At 37.9% G+C, this 15,821-nt stretch overlaps 1 protein-coding gene and 4 non-coding genes across 5 annotated transcripts; 2 read left to right on the top strand and 3 right to left on the bottom strand.

Annotated features, from left to right (window-relative positions):
• The first annotated feature begins 4,573 nt into the window (after positions 1-4,573).
• Positions 4,574-9,260, top strand: LOC121910439 (neoverrucotoxin subunit beta-like). Its single transcript, XM_042431664.1, has 3 exons — positions 4,574-4,780; positions 5,573-7,079; positions 7,214-9,260. Exons 1-3 carry the CDS (start codon positions 4,655-4,657, stop codon positions 7,762-7,764), a joined length of 2,184 nt encoding a protein of 727 aa, XP_042287598.1. The 5' UTR covers positions 4,574-4,654; the 3' UTR covers positions 7,765-9,260.
• A 4,750-nt stretch (positions 9,261-14,010) lies between these two features.
• Positions 14,011-14,082, bottom strand: trnad-guc. Its single transcript has one exon. It is a non-coding gene; the product is annotated as a tRNA-Asp (tRNA).
• Positions 14,083-14,712: 630 nt separating this feature from the next.
• On the bottom strand, positions 14,713-14,785 carry trnav-cac. Its single transcript has one exon. It is a non-coding gene; the product is annotated as a tRNA-Val (tRNA).
• A 485-nt stretch (positions 14,786-15,270) lies between these two features.
• Positions 15,271-15,343, top strand: trnav-aac. The gene has a single exon. It is a non-coding gene; the product is annotated as a tRNA-Val (tRNA).
• Positions 15,344-15,505: 162 nt separating this feature from the next.
• Positions 15,506-15,578, bottom strand: trnav-cac. The gene has a single exon. It is a non-coding gene; the product is annotated as a tRNA-Val (tRNA).
• Positions 15,579-15,821: the final 243 nt, after the last annotated feature.

The following is a 15,821-nucleotide window of genomic DNA, read 5'->3' as shown; positions in this document are numbered from 1 at the left end:
TTATAAACAGGAAGCTGTAGTTTTGTATTGAACTGAACAAAAAAAGTTCAAACCTGAAACAGTTGAAGAGTGTCATAATGGAACAGCAGTGTGATGCCATCAATTACTGATGTGTTGTTGTTTGTACAAATACATGTAGTCAAATGTGTCATTTTCTTTTTGTGTTCCTCTGCTCTCGCTTCGTGGATGTATATGCTGGTATTGCAGTAATGATAATGTTTGTATTATCTATGTGAGGATTTCCACAGAGGAAGGACCACATATATATATATATATATAAACCAGATCAGCACCAAACTTTAACCATTATTAAATAATTACAGATATATGATGGACAGAAATAAGAAGACTACGTTTACTTTGGTCAAAATATCTCTATTCTTATAATGTTACACACAGAGAAAGTCAGTATAAAGTATGTCATACAGCTTCTACAGGCAGGCATCCTGAAAGATGAGTGTTTTGTTTTGTGTTCAAATGTGCAAATAGCCACCGATAAGACCAAGCACACATGGAAAACAGTCAGACAGACATTTGAACAAAACTATTTTCAAATGCAAAAGACTCTGTTTCACTTGAGGTGCAGCAAAGCTTAACATGGAAAACAGTAATGTTTATCAGGAATACAGCTGCTATTAGGTAGAAATATACAGTCTTGACTCAGTCCAGTCAACTCAAGCACAACACTGTCCCAGTCATTTGATAAGCAAATCAGCTCCCAAACTTCCCTCTATTCTTATTAACTTACAGTTTTCAAGGGAATGGGGGGAGATAAAGAGCTGGCAAGCCTCTTAAAGACCTGAAGCAGCTGGAATGACGTCTTCATAGAGACAGACATTCAAAGTGTTGCATGTGAACATAATCCAGGAAGCAGTTACATTTATGAAGGGAACGTAATTGGGAAAACTATTTAGTAATATAAATGTAATTTCTAGGAGACATGGTTGGAAATGTAAGTTTAAGTAAGTTTGGCATTCCATGACCATATTAAAATGAAAATGGAAAAGCTGTTTGACATTTAATTTTCAGAGTAGAACTCCGCTGTGCAGTGGACAATATTCAAATGTTATTCAAATTTGAAAATTAAAATGAGATATAAACAATGTAACCTGATTTTCCATTAATGCATCAATATTTAAATCACAATTAAAATTAAAATGTAATTTTTGAAAAATTTTTAACATGGTCATAGAACACCTATATGAGTATGTGAAAATGCAAATTGGATTATTATATTTTCAGTTTGGGAAATTTTAATGTTATTGCGGAACTACATTTTCAGTTTCAAGTTAACATCATAATATAGTCCCCTATAAGCTGATGCAGTTTGTCTGTCTCTATGAAGACGTCATTCCAGCTGCTTCAGGTCTTTAAAAGGCTTGCCAGCTCTTTATCTCCCCCCATTCCCTTGAAAACTGGAAATGAAGATAGAGGGAAGTATGGGAGCTGATTTGCTTATCAAATGACTGGGACAGTGTTGTGCTTGAGTTGACTGGACTGAGTCAAGACTGTATATTTCTACCTAATAGCAGCTGTATTCCTGATATGCATTACTGTTTTCCATGTTAAGCTTTGCTGCACCTCAAGTGAAACGGAGTCTTTTGCATTTTAAAATAGTTTTGCTCAAATGTCTGTCTGACTGTTTTCCATGTGTGCTTGGTCTTATCGGTGGCTGTTTGCACATCTGATAAAAACACAACACTCATCTTTCAGGATGCCTGCCTGTAGAAGCTGTATGACATACTTTATACTGACTTCCTCTGTGTGTATGTATTTTGTGTGTTCAGATGCCTTCTGAGGACAGAGTCATGGAATCAGATTAATAAACTACATTTTTCAGAGAGAAAACTTGTTAATCAGTCCAATTTGACTGGAACACAACATTATTAAGAAATGTGCTCTATATTTTGCCATCAATGGGGTTGATAGTTTTACCTGGAAACAACGTTGATAGGTTGCAGCTGTGCTACAGGTGTGTGATGGGGAGGAGTCAGAATGAGCCTCCAACAGGATATAAGTGCATGTAACATTACAGACCATCACACTGGATGCTCCAGACTCAGATTCAACTCAGCCGATCTACACAACTTCACCAGGTGAGAGACGGAGACTATTGTCTTTTTTTAACTTTTTATTTTGCACTTAAACAAACAGTGTATGGCAGGACGGGTCAAAAACTGTAGGTTTATTCAGTGGAACTTCCTGAAAAATATGAATAAAATAAAAACAATGAATTTGTGAAATAAAGATATAAATACAGGCAAAAACCGAAAATAAGAAAAAAAAACCAGAATGTAATCCTAATCATAGAAATGATTAATTGAATTTCTTTTTCAATTATTATTATTATTTTTAATGAATGATAGCAAGCTCTTAATTAATAGCTTTGCATTACACAACATATAGAGAAATATTGTTTTACAAAAAGGAAGGTGAAGATGGTCAGTCTGTCAGAGAACAAATAAGCCACTATAAGAAGAAAAAACAGTGACAAGAATCTATATTTGTATCTGGTAATTCAAGTTACTGTGAATGGACCATTTATAGCAAATGATTTGGCAGAAAGGCCATTCCTCATTAAGAGGCAACTCAAAAGAAAAGCTAAACTGTTAATAAACACAAATGTGATTACAAAATTTTAATTAAATCAAAAATACCAAAATGTAGGAGATACAGAGGAGCAGCAGCAGCAAAAGGTCTCGACATGAGCGGATCAGCAGAGTAATGATAATATGTATATATAATGATAATAACGGCCACACTGCACACCTGCATGAATATGATTATGTGTTACGAGTCAACTGGAGGCCAGTTAGCTGATTAATGAGCCATGGATGGTGAAGCATAAATGAAACAGATGATGCCAATCAGCCAATCAGTGTGACTTCAGTGACCTGCCTAACCTGACATTATATTTTATTTATTGGTGCAGAAGCTTCCTGACAATATGAGAAAGTAATCAGGCTTACAAACCTTTGTTGCAGTACACATAATACTTTATAGGAGCATGATTCATTACCATAAATCATGTTATAATGTTAAGTTGAACATTCAACAGAATGTACAACTTTGAGGGTGTAATCCTGCTTATACCATGGCCACTTACCAAAAAAATCTGTATTTTTTATTGAAATTTATTAAAAATCTTCTGGTACAAGAGATAAATCCTCCACACCAGACTCTACAACTCAAAACAAACAAAACAATACCATAATGTACTTCTTTAAAACAACAACAAATAATCACAAATCAACTTTATTACAATATAAAATACCCTTAGTTGACCAGAAACTCAGAAAGCTTTTACAGCACAAAGTGTGAAGAAGTTTTTCTCCTTTCAGAGAGATATTTTAGTAATTGTTAAGAGTTCCCTCTTAAATCATAATATACAAGTATATGACAGGCTCGGCGGTGACATCATATATTCCATGAACAAGCTTGTAGACCTCAATCATGTCTCTTCTATGTCTCCTGTATAGTAGAGTTGGTGATTTCTTAACCTCTCCTCATATGACATCTCTTTCAGACCCTCTTCTTCTTGAAGATGGGCTGTCTCAGTGTCCTTATCCTAAATATTTCTGTGTATGCCGCAAAAAGATATACATCATACTGTATCACACTTGGTAAATTATTTGTGTAGACAACAATGAGTACAAGGCCCAGCACAGATCCCTGTGAAACTCCTGAAAGTTGAAGTGGCACCATTTACCACCACCCACTGTTTCCTATTATGTAAAAGTCCTGTATACAGTCTGTAACTCTGTCGTCTATGTATGTAGTCAAATTTTAAATAGCAGTGGTTAATTTGCACATATAGCCAATTAATAATAATAACTTTCCTGTTTTAAACATCATGAAATATAGAACTGTTATCTGAACTAAGTAAGTAAACACGTTCTTTCATGTGATTCAAGTCACTGTGGACTTCTTAAATATTTAATATTTACCTATCTACCTACTTACCTATCTATCTATCTACCTCCCTACCTACCTATCTATCGACCTAACTACCTATCTATCTATCTATCTATCTACCTACTTACCTATCTATCTACCTACCTACCTATCTATCTACCTATCTATTTACCTAACTATCTATCTATCTACCTATCTATCTACCTACCTACCTACCTAACTGCCTATCTACCTATCTACCTATCTATCTACCTACTTACCTATCTATCTACCTACCTACCCACTAGGGATGTGCAGAGAGCCCAGTGTTTGTATTTGTATCTGTATTTGTTGAGGCAGCAAAATTATTTGTATTTGTATTTGTATTTGAATAAAAGTGGATAGAGGCTTAAAAATCCTGTTTTTGTTTTTATTATGCTTTTAATTTTAGAAAATTAAAGTGTTACAATAACTGTTCATAAATAAACTACCTTGTGAACGAGGTCCCCAAACTGTGTGTTGAACTAGAGTCTCCCAGATCATAGACAACTGCGCTTTACTCATCGCCTCATTGCAGACAGACCTCTAACTAACAAATATTTTTTAAATATTTGTATGAAACAAATATTCGTAAAAAATCCTTTGTCAAATAATGCATTTGTATTCGGGCACACCCCTACTACCTATCTATCTATCTATCTATCTATCTATAAACATGCTGTATTGTTTGTTTTTGAAAAATTTCCTTTAGGTTGACGAAATGGCCTCAAATTACATGGTGGTGTCTGCGCTGGGTCGACAGTTCGCCTTGGGGAAACTGTATGACACTCGAAATGATAAAATCACAGGTAACGTGCGACGTAAACCAAAATACAGTGAAAATCTGTAATCACTTGTCAATGTACCTACTTACAGCTTGTATAGGAAGTGTAAAATCAGTTCATCTTCATTTTAGCAATGAGTATACAGATTTATTAATGTATAATTTACATTTCAATCAGAGATTTTTGTGATTATTGTCGCCAAAAATACTTGATTTTGCAGCGTCTTTTCTCAAATGTTGTGATACAATTTGCATTTCTTGAAAGAGTGACGAAAACAAATCAAAAGTTCAAACTCTCATTTTGACATCAGTATATAAACACATTATCACCATATTTTTTGTTTTTCTCACTACATGACATCATTTAAAGACATACCTGTACAGATGGCCAGCGTGCAGGTAATAAGGCATGAGTCAAAGTAAGGCCGCTGATATACTTGCTTTCAACTACACGTCATGGCCACCTCGCATGTCCTGCGTCTGTTTACGTTGTGCAAAAAAAGTTCACAAGGAAGATATTCTAGCGTCAACCAGGACAGATTAGTTCCTAATGAGGCCCCTAGTGAATATCCTTCTCCAAGAATACACAAAGTATGTCTGCAAGAATGTGAACAATGACGCTGAAATCCTAGCCATTGTCTATACTTGCATATTGGCAAAAAAACAAGTATATTTACTGCCTTAAAAAAGTGGATTACCACAGCAAATGCTGTGATTATGTATACTTTTATAAGAAGATTCTTTGTAGACAGATACACGATATTTTCATCTTTCAGACATCTTTTGCCCTATTTGGGCAAACCAAATCCAATAATGCAATGCAAATGTTACAGGATTGTTGTTTTTTGTTAACAGATCACTTATTCTTTCCATTTTCCTACAGATACTGTACTGTGGGATCATAAAACAATAACAGATAAAACAGTGGAGAGCTCGCAGACAAGCAGTGATTTTAAAATGACAACATCTGATACCCTGGAAGAAAAGTCTTCTCTTTTGGATGTTGAAGCCTCTATGAAAGCCAGTTTCCTGGGTGGACTGATTGAAGTTGGAGGATCTGCGAAGTATCTGAATAATAAGAAGAAATCCCAGAATCAAAACAGATTAACACTTCAGTACAAAGCTACAACCACCTTCAAACATTTGTCCATGAGTCCCATTGAAGCCAAGAACATGCAAGTAGTGGATGATGTTCTGAAGGGCTCAGCAACGCATGTAGTCACAGGGATCCTTTATGGGGCAAATGCTTTCTTTGTATTTGACAGTGACAGGTCAGAGTCCGACAACAAGCAGGACATCCAGGGTAAGATTGAAGCTATGATAAAGAAGATTCCTAGTGTCAGTGTGGGGGGGCAAGCCTCTCTCAAACTGAGTGATACAGAAAAATCTCTGGCCAACAATCTGTCCTGCCAGTTCTATGGGGACTTTATCCTTGAAAGCAACCCTACAACTTTTGAAGAGGCAGTGAAGACCTACCAGCAACTTCCAAAGCTACTGCGTGAAGGTGAAGGGAAATCTGTTCCAATGAAGGTCTGGCTGATGCCGTTAAAGGATTTGGATTCCAAGGCTGCAGAACTGAAAAGGGAGATCTGCATTGGACTCATCAGAAAGGCTGAAAATGCCCTAGAAGATGTGAGGGAAATGGAAATGAGATGCAATCATTCTCTGGAAGACAACGTGGTAGGGAAATTCTCACAGGTTAGCGAAAAGATGAGCAGTTTCAAACAACGGTGCAATGATTACGCATCTGAACTCCAGAAGACCATGAACGAGAAGTTTCCTTCCATCCGTGCAGGTGAAGCAGATGAAAGCTCAGTGGAAAAACTCTTTGATGATAGAGACAAGTCACCATTCAGTCAGGACAGATTAAACGAGTGGATGTCTGATAAAGAGAGAGAAATTAATGTCATTAAGAGCTGTGTAGGTATAATGGAAAACATACCCATCGTCGCAAACAAGTCAGAGTTGGATGCAAAGGCTCCTGCTTCAGGTGTAGAGCACGCTCTGTGCTTCACTTTCACCTCCCTGGGAAGAGCTGAACCCTACCTTGACGAGTTGAGCAACTACTTACATTCACATGACCGAAAAAGTACCAAGATTGTCACTCAAACATCACAGGACCAGTGGTACTCCTCAGATGAAGTGATAACCGAAATGAGAAAAAAAGCTGAAACATTCAACAGTCTTTTCAAAGCCCTGAAGAGCAGCAGAGTCTCTTTCCTTATAGCAGCTGTAGAAAATGAGAAATACAAAGGAGCAAGCATCTACCATTACAAGAAGGGCATTCCAGTCACTGATAATTTTTCACAGCCTGCCCGTCTTGATGTGGAAAACATAACAGACAAAAGTAATCTCATTTGGTGTAAGTACATTTTCATGCATTTACGTCACAGAAACTATATATGGAACTATTTGATGAGTATGAATGAACTAAACCAAACAGTAGATGGTGATGAAGAATACTGGTAACAGAATCTATTTTGGTCTCTCCATCAGATGCCTGTGATCTCACCCTGGACCCAAACACAGCTTATGGCTATCTCACTCTTTCTGAGGGAAACAAAAAGGCAACACTTGGAGGTTGGCAGCAGTATCCTTCACACCCAGAGAGGTTTGACACACGTCCTCAGGTGCTGTGCAGAGAGGGGCTGACTGGGCGTTGTTACTGGGAGGTAAAGTTGAGTGAGGGTAAAGATTATGAGGTAGGTGTAGGTGTTACATACAAAGGAATTGCCAGGATAGGAAAGAATCCCGATAGTGGGCTTGGATGTAACACCATATCCTGGTATTTTGGCAAAGAGAGGGGTTGCTTCTGTGCATGGAACGATGGAAAGGTGTGGACCGACTCTATTCCCGCTGCTGGCTTTGAACGAGTTGGAGTGTATCTGGACTGGCGTGCTGGCACTTTGTCCTTCTATAGAGTCTGTCCTAACATTAACACAGTCAGTCACCTCTACACCTTCCGCACCACATTCACTGAGAGTGTTTACCCAGGGTTCTACATCTATTCTTCACACGGCTATGCTGCCCTGTGTCCAGTAGTGTAGGAAACAGTGACAGAAGTCCGGATCCTGGCTCTGGCTGTAAACTGACATGATAACACTATTGATGACGAGTTCAGCAGACTATCCCATCATTATGCACAGTTTGTGTTTGTAGTATAAAGATTTGACCAATCATTAAGGCTTTTGCACAACTCTGCAGGTCAACAGCAGCAAATATGGAAACACTCAAAGCAAAGAACCGATATTTGTTTAAGTCCCTCAATCTAAACTGTTCAACTATTGTAGCAATAGGACACAAGTTCCTGACAATCACTGGCACACATTGATTATCATTGGTTATCACCATATTGCAATGTGCCATTAAACTTATAGATCAATCCTGCTCTTCTATCAGTGATCTGTGACTTCCAAACCATCATAAATCCATATCAGCATTGATTCTATGCACACAAATCACTGAAATGCCACTTCACACAGGACTAATATTATCACATGACCTCTGTGTTTGACCAAATATGGTAGGTAATTGCAGTGGTATTTTTCCTTCACAAATTACGGACATGGCAGATTTGCATGTTATTAACATCACAGACGACCTCTGAACTTATTACTAATTACTAGAGGTCCCCAGGTAACACTAGTCCCGTGTGATTAGGGCTACAGTATATTAAATATCATACAATAGTAAAAATGTTCATCAAATTGCACTTCCAAACCTAAAAATACTCAGTTAACTTTAGAATAAGACAAAGCATAGTTCTGCAGGTCAGCCAGAGTATGTTTTGGGGGTTTTGCTTGATAAATGACCTAAACAAGGACTAATTGATCGACTCATCTTTTAGCTCTAATTACATGCATGTTTACTTTGTTTTTAACTTAGAACGTAGAAAATTACCATTTTAGTTTTTGTGATATTAAGATGAAGGTAAACTGTACTCTGATACTACTGGGGCTGGAAAAGTGTGAATATTTGTTTTTTTTGTTTTCACATGACCTCTTTCTAAATTGTTTTTTGTTTATTTATGAAACTGCTTCATGGTATCTGGGACATTATGTCACCATAATGCCATCTACAGAATATTTGACATGTAATCAAATGTTTTAGAGCAACATGCTGCATATGGTTTAAATGTTAATGAAGAAGAACAGGTTTTCTTTCAAATACTCAAATACTAATTTCTAATACTATTGTTAATAAAACGCTTTGTCAGGACAGTCAATATTTTGTGTATGAAATATAATATATATCTTTGTAATTATGGTGAGACACTGGGTAGCTTTTCTTTGTGTGTTCATGAGATTCCATTTAGAGCAGGACGTAGTTTCTTTTTTGTCTTTATTTTCTAAAACATGGTTGGACATAAAGTAACTACAGTGTCTTTGTTTAACTTGGGAATTATGTTTTTCTTGTTGAATTTCATGTCATCATTGCAATCTATTTATCCTCGCTACTGATAAACAATCTAATAAAAATGGAAAGTCACATCTAGTGGTAACTGATACAACATTAGAGATGTACTATTAATAATGGCATACTACAAGTAGTTATATCTGACAATGTTAAGATACCTGACAGATAAGATTAGGTACCAAAGGTAAAAAGGAGACTTTGTGACTCAGCATCACATAGTAATAAAATAAATATCTTATAATCAATAGAAAACATCTCTTCTTTCTTTGGTGAATGTAGTGAAGCCAGAGGTTCCCTTCACAGCTAACAGACTGCTTTCCCATTTTCCAACAATGAAGATACATGTGCAGCAGGGAAGCAGAAATACACAGCCACATTCATGCATTTAATGATGTCTGGCTCCATACTTACTGTTTGTGGCTTTTCATTTCTAAACAAGTATAATGTACCACTCAGGAAACCTCTGCTGGCAGCTGTTTTTCTAACAGGGAGAGATACAGCGAGTCTGTATCCAAAGCCAAACTTGGAGTGCATTTAATCACAGTTCTGTTCTGAGAGTCAATGTTAACAACATTTTCTGTTGATGTTTGTAGAGCTGAAGCTTCCAGGCTTTGAAAGATCAGCAAACATATGAGATTTCTGTAACTCTAACACCTGTCAGACATGTTTGTTCTCTTCATGACCTGAATATTCAATAAAGTGGAGTCCTGAGTTGACTGCTGTGTGCTTATTTCATATTGGTTGAACAGTGCACTTACAAATGAGAGATATCAGTGTTTTAGCATTCATTTCTGATAAAGGATATGATGTTAGATGAACATTTAGTGATGCTATGTGGATAAAGTAGGTAGCTGCAACAGCAGAGGGAAGATAATAGAGAAGCACCGTATTATTGGTAGAACAGTTACCACACTGATGTCCAACAGTAGCTGCTGATGGTTAAAGGTCCTCCACAGATCACATGATAACTTTCTGCTGATCATAATAAGATGCTTCATGGGCTCAATGGAGAAGAAGTGAAACATCAAAAATAATGTGAGACATGTTACAAATATACCAGTGACTTTATGCTGTATTATGACAAATCACCATATTTCAATGAAAACAGAAATCCTTAAAAACATGACTGACCTGGTCCAGTGGTATTTACTGACCCTCAACAATGTTCACAAGTTTGTCACCAAACACAGAAAATCATCAGCTCAGAATCTAAACTTCCCTCTAAGAAAAGAGGTGAGACGAAAAACTAAGTTGACCTGCTCACTGTACGGGGAGGCTAATGAGGTGTCTGTGTAGAGAAGTTGTTGGATCAGGTGATCTACAGAGGGAGTAAAGCTGGATGACCACATCTAGTGGCCAGATGAGGCATGGCAGGATATACACCACCTAATGACGAGACTGTCAGTACATGTCAATGGTGCCACATTACAGAGGAGCATTTATGTTAAATACTGTAGTTATGTTCTCAAAGATGAACCTCCAGCAGTAGAGGTACGTCTGGGAGACAAGAAAGAAAAAAGAACCAGAAAACCATTTAGAGCAACTTATAAACATTAATTCTAACAATTCAATGAACAAATTCAAAATAAACTACAAAAAGCCACATTTTAGTTAGAAGGAAATACAATCAGAAATACACAATTTCTTATTGAATAATTTTAATATGTGTAGGAATCTGTGCACTCAAATATCTTTATGATTTTATGGGGGAATTATGAGTTATTGTTGTGCACAACTCCAACATGAAATTATTTGTCCAGCGACACAACTCATATTAGAGTAGGTATAATAATAGGGACATAGTCCTCCTTGTTGGCCACACAAGAAAGGTCAATTAGAATTATGGTTGTTATTAATCTTAATTATGATTTTGCAAGGGTATAGGTCTTTTAAGGTTAAGTGACTGAGATGCAAGCACAAGAAAACACAAACACGTTCACTTTAATTACATACACATTTATTACTAATACTACAGCTACAAGTACTAAACACTACAACATTTTACAGAAAAGACACAAGAGGGAAAGGGAAACTGGTACACAAGGCTATGGCTAGTGAATGATTGTAATGCATGATGCAGAGGTATCTATTGTGCAGCTGGTATGAGAAACCTGATAAACAGATGAGATGACTGTTAGCTGAGAAGCAGTGAGTCAAATCAACAGCTTAGTTCAGAATCGCCAACTGAAATTACAAATTATGAAAGCACCAGGGTTCAAGCAAGTTGATGAAGGTTTTGTATGAATACCTGCTTGCTCCCTGGGGTGGCTTCTTGTGGAGAATGGGGCCCGTTGTGCTGGGGTGAGGAGCTGGAGTCTGGATCTTGTAATGATGAGTGAGTCGGCCGGTCCAGACATGAAAAGTTGCCATTGGAAGAGAGCTCCTGGTTCATGCTCTCCTAAACTTGATCCTCAACTCATGACTACAGATTCTGAGGTTTCACCTCCTGTTGCTCTGATTCACATCTTCAGACTAGCAAAATGCAAGCTTTCAACATGCAGCATGGCAGAAAGCAAGAAGACAAAGTCAAAAGCAAGAAGAACCAGCAACAGGCAACAAGCTCAAAAGAGTGGCCTAAAACAGCCTAGATTCTCAGATAAGACACTGTTTTTAAGTTTCCGTCCGCCCACCCAGAAGGTGCATCCTGGCCAATCCCAGGGGTTGCAGAGTTCTGGGGGAGCAGAGTCAGTCTCCTTCTGTCCATGGACAGGCGGGTACAGTTCCTGATTATGGCTATTCTTTTAATCAAAGTATTTACAATTTAACAATTGCATGATTCCTAATTTTGCAATTTCAATAGTAGCTTTAGTGTTCTGAAGGTGAAAGAAGCAGAATGGTACTAAACATGATCATGGATGATGAGATTATGTTAGTGATAGTGGAATAACAGTCTAACTAAAGTACATGACAACACACATTGTGATATACACACATATCAACATACAACAATAATTGTCCTTAGACAAAATCTAAAACTACATTTGTAAGTCCATGGGTTCTACAGTCCTCTGCTCACTTTGATCTGACTGCAAACAGCAGAGGTCCATGCCATTTGTGTGTGTGTGTGTGTGTGTGTGTGTGTGTGTGTGTGTGTGTGTGTCACTAGGACATGGCATATTGTGCAGCATGTCTTGTGCCTTATACTGGTTTGCCCAGTGATCAGTTCTTGGGTTGGTAATTCAAATCCTGAAAGTTAAAGTCCACAGTGGGATTACAGTTGGTGGCAGCTCGTCTCTGTGTGTGACTGACTGTTAGAGGTGAGTTATGATAACCAATGGAGGGGGTCGTTTATCCAAATGGTGCTGTTCCTCTACACATCCAACAGATCAGCTGTTACACACAGTCCAGGTTCATACTGTTTGGAGTACAGCAGCTGTCCTCCTGATAAATCCTGAGCTCATTATGTCGAGCAGCGCAGCAAAACTAAAAACTGTTGTTATCAACTTGACAGGACAGATGAAACTATCCAGCTACGTTTAGAGACAGACAAGCGAAAAGTTAATGGCTTAATTTCTATTCTAATTGTCGATTTGAAGAGGGAAACCGGTTAGGGGAATGGAAAAAACAAGAGGTGGATTACGTTTTTAATTCACATGAAAAACAAAATAATTTGTTTATCCTGTTATCAGACAAGTTGAGCAGCTTTGGACAGAGGGTCTTGTGTCTAATCTGCAGGAAAACAGAGGACGTCAGTTGGGTAGGCGGTCCTTCAATGTGGCCCAGGATGCATTGCGTTTACACTGCTAAAAGAATGTGGCCACATACGGCCCAGACCACCTCCGAATGTGTTGAGGCTGCAGGAGTTGGTAAACATTACAAGCAAAGGAAAAATAGTGCATTTTTAGAAACTACAAATAAAAACCTGCTTCTCTCTGCAGCTGCAATAAACAGGCACCAGATAATATCTGAGAATTTACAGTAAATTACTGTTCTGATATGATGTCACCATATATTTAACATTTCACACTAGGGGAGAGTTACAACACCAGAGGGCGCTGTCATCTACAACCAACAGTCAGGTGTCCATATGAGCAGTGAAAGAGGTTTTCCTCGGTGTAATCATTCCTCCTGTTCATACTGGATATTAAAAGATCCTTTAAAAGTGCTTTTAATGGAAGTGATGGAGGCCAAAATCCACAGTGTGTCCACACAGTCATTTAAAAGTCTGTGTGAAGCTTCTATTCAGCTTCAGCAGTCTGAGTTAGTCATATCAAGTGGATATCTGACACATTTACAGTCTTTTTAGCATCAAATTCCCTCTTTGTGTTTCCTCGGACAGTGTTTCCCTGTTGAGCTGCAGGTGGAAGTATAGTAACAAAAAGAGGGACTTTGGCACTAAAAAGACTGTAACGTTGAAAGATATCTACTTGATTTGACTCATTTGGATGCTGAAGCTTCATATTAGCTTAAAAAACTTTGAACCCGTCCTTTAACCCCCTGCTTCATCCAATATTTTATTAATATTCCATTGCAAGTAAATGTCCTTCATTCCAAATCCTACTCAAGTAAAAGTGCACAAGTATTATCAACTTAATTTAGTTGTAGTGATTTGTTGCAAACAGTCACAAGATAATAAAGGTTCAAAATCACTGGTTTAATCTTCAAAAATGTATTATTTTAATGTTAAATCTTCACCTTCAACTATAGATGTCATACAAATGTAGTACAAAGTATATTTCCCTTGCGGTAGAACAGAAAAATACTCATGTACTGTACAGTACAAGTACCTCAAAGCTGTATTTTAACATCAAATAAACTAACAGGAACAACAGGATGACTGCACAGGACGCACAGCCACCATCCTGAGTCCACCTCCTTCTCTGTCACAATAGCAGCTCCGTCATGTCCTCCATAAAACAAAAAATAATAAAGTTAGCCTCCCCGTCGGGGAATCGAACCCCGGTCTCCCGCGTGACAGGCGGGGATACTCACCACTATACTAACGAGGAGAAGCGTGATCGTCGAGGCTGCAATACCCTTTTTAACCACAACACCAGAGTATATGTGCCAGTGGCGCTGCTGCTATGTTTTAATAAATGTCATGTTAAGCCAACGGCTGTAAATTGATTTCTTTTGATTAAACAATCGTTTCTTATCTTAATATGAATCATTTGGACAAAAGATTATTTCGGCAAAATCTCAATAGAAGAACAATATTGATTTGAGTTACAGAGCGGAGAAACAGACGAATAAATGTCGGCCCGCGCTGAATGACAGCCAACAGACGAACATCAGGTCAAATATGTGGGAAACCTTTGAGTTTCTTTCACGACAAACATCAAATATATTAAAACTCTCGAATTAGAGATTGTTTTGGCATAGCGTTTGAATCGCTTCTTCCACACAACCTGTATTTTCTGTGGATTCAACCGACGGAAAGTCTCACAGCGCCAGACTGCCATTACAACCCACACTGTGGTCAGACGTAGTATTACATCCATACTGATAAGAACTACCGTAGAGAATGAATGGGAAAGGATAAGAGAGTTCAGGCGGTGTGTTCAGGGTTCAGTGTGAATGTGAGGACAGCACAGAGTTCACCAGAGAACGTTTATGGACATGACACTGGTGTAAAAGCATGTTTCCGCCCGGTTTCGAACCGGGGACCTTTCGCGTGTGAGGCGAACGTGATAACCACTACACTACGGAAACTTACATACAATAATCGTGAAAATAAAAATATTAATATGTTTCCAGACAATAATGTCGATATCTTGTGGATGCTGATTTTCTAGCATACACATAAAAGCCACATTAAACTGTTAAGAATGATGGTAATTATAGACTACAGTTTGGGCTTCTAATCTTCAAAATGAAAGTGTATCAGTTTAAAGTATTCTTTTATTGATGACTTACAGCACAACAATCTATTTTATTTTACATCACTAATGTATTACAGGTTTACAAATGTTGTGCTTTTAATTTGAAGGTTAGACCCGGATATGTGTTAATACCACCATCTTTTCTTATCTTAGTTCTCGCTGTTGAGCATTAAAATAGTCAACAGATACGAATATCTCGGTATCAACTCTGTATAAATCGAAAAAAAACATGCTGTACTGTCCGAGTAACGTGCTGCTGCCATGAAACGCGAAAGATTACCTTCATAAAGTTACCTGCAATAACAACAGTCATGGGTTTCCGTAGTGTAGTGGTTATCACGTTCGCCTAACACGCGAAAGGTCCCCGGTTCGAAACCGGGCGGAAACATGTTTTTATGCCAAAGAAATCTTTTATTCAGACAATATATTTAATACTTAGTTTGAAGTGGACCTACAAACAGTACCAATTGTTGCTTTTTATAATCTTGTCTACCTTATGCCATTTCTTCCAGTCGAACTCACCGCGTCACAAAAAACATTTCGAAAACACTGTTTCCGCCCGGTTTCGAACCGGGGACCTTTCGCGTGTGAGGCGAACGTGATAACCACTACACTACGGAAACTCGTGCAAAAGAGACCACGTGAATGTGAACATGTTGAGACGTGTCGATGCATATGTGTATATTTGTACGGTTTGCATTTAAACGCAACACACTTAACGAGCGAACACTAGCGAAGTTCTGGCGATTGTTGTCTTACCCAGCCGTGAGTTTTCTTTTCGACACCGACTGGAGCGAACTCAATGCAAAAGTAATACTCAAAATATACACAAATATACAAAAAGTTATGAGCAAAAAAAATGTGAG

The sequence above is a fragment of the Thunnus maccoyii genome, chromosome 13 (assembly GCF_910596095.1).
Source record: "Thunnus maccoyii chromosome 13, fThuMac1.1, whole genome shotgun sequence".
NCBI lineage: Eukaryota > Metazoa > Chordata > Actinopteri > Scombriformes > Scombridae > Thunnus > Thunnus maccoyii.
The sequence above is the reverse complement of the archived record's forward strand: the minus strand, read 5'-3'. Positions and strand labels throughout refer to the sequence as shown.

What these genes read in the sequence shown, in the direction of transcription:
- LOC121910439 (XM_042431664.1), top strand. Translation starts at nt 4,655, where the DNA reads ATGGCCTCAAATTACATGGTGGTGTCTGCGCTGGGTCGACAGTTCGCC. An exon ending in CAAAATACAGTGAAAATCTG is followed by an intron (nt 4,781 to 5,572) that starts TAATCACTTGTC and finishes TTTTGTTAACAG; the next exon opens with ATCACTTATTCTTTCCATTT. An exon ending in CAAAAGTAATCTCATTTGGT is followed by an intron (nt 7,080 to 7,213) that starts GTAAGTACATTT and finishes TCTCTCCATCAG; the next exon opens with ATGCCTGTGATCTCACCCTG.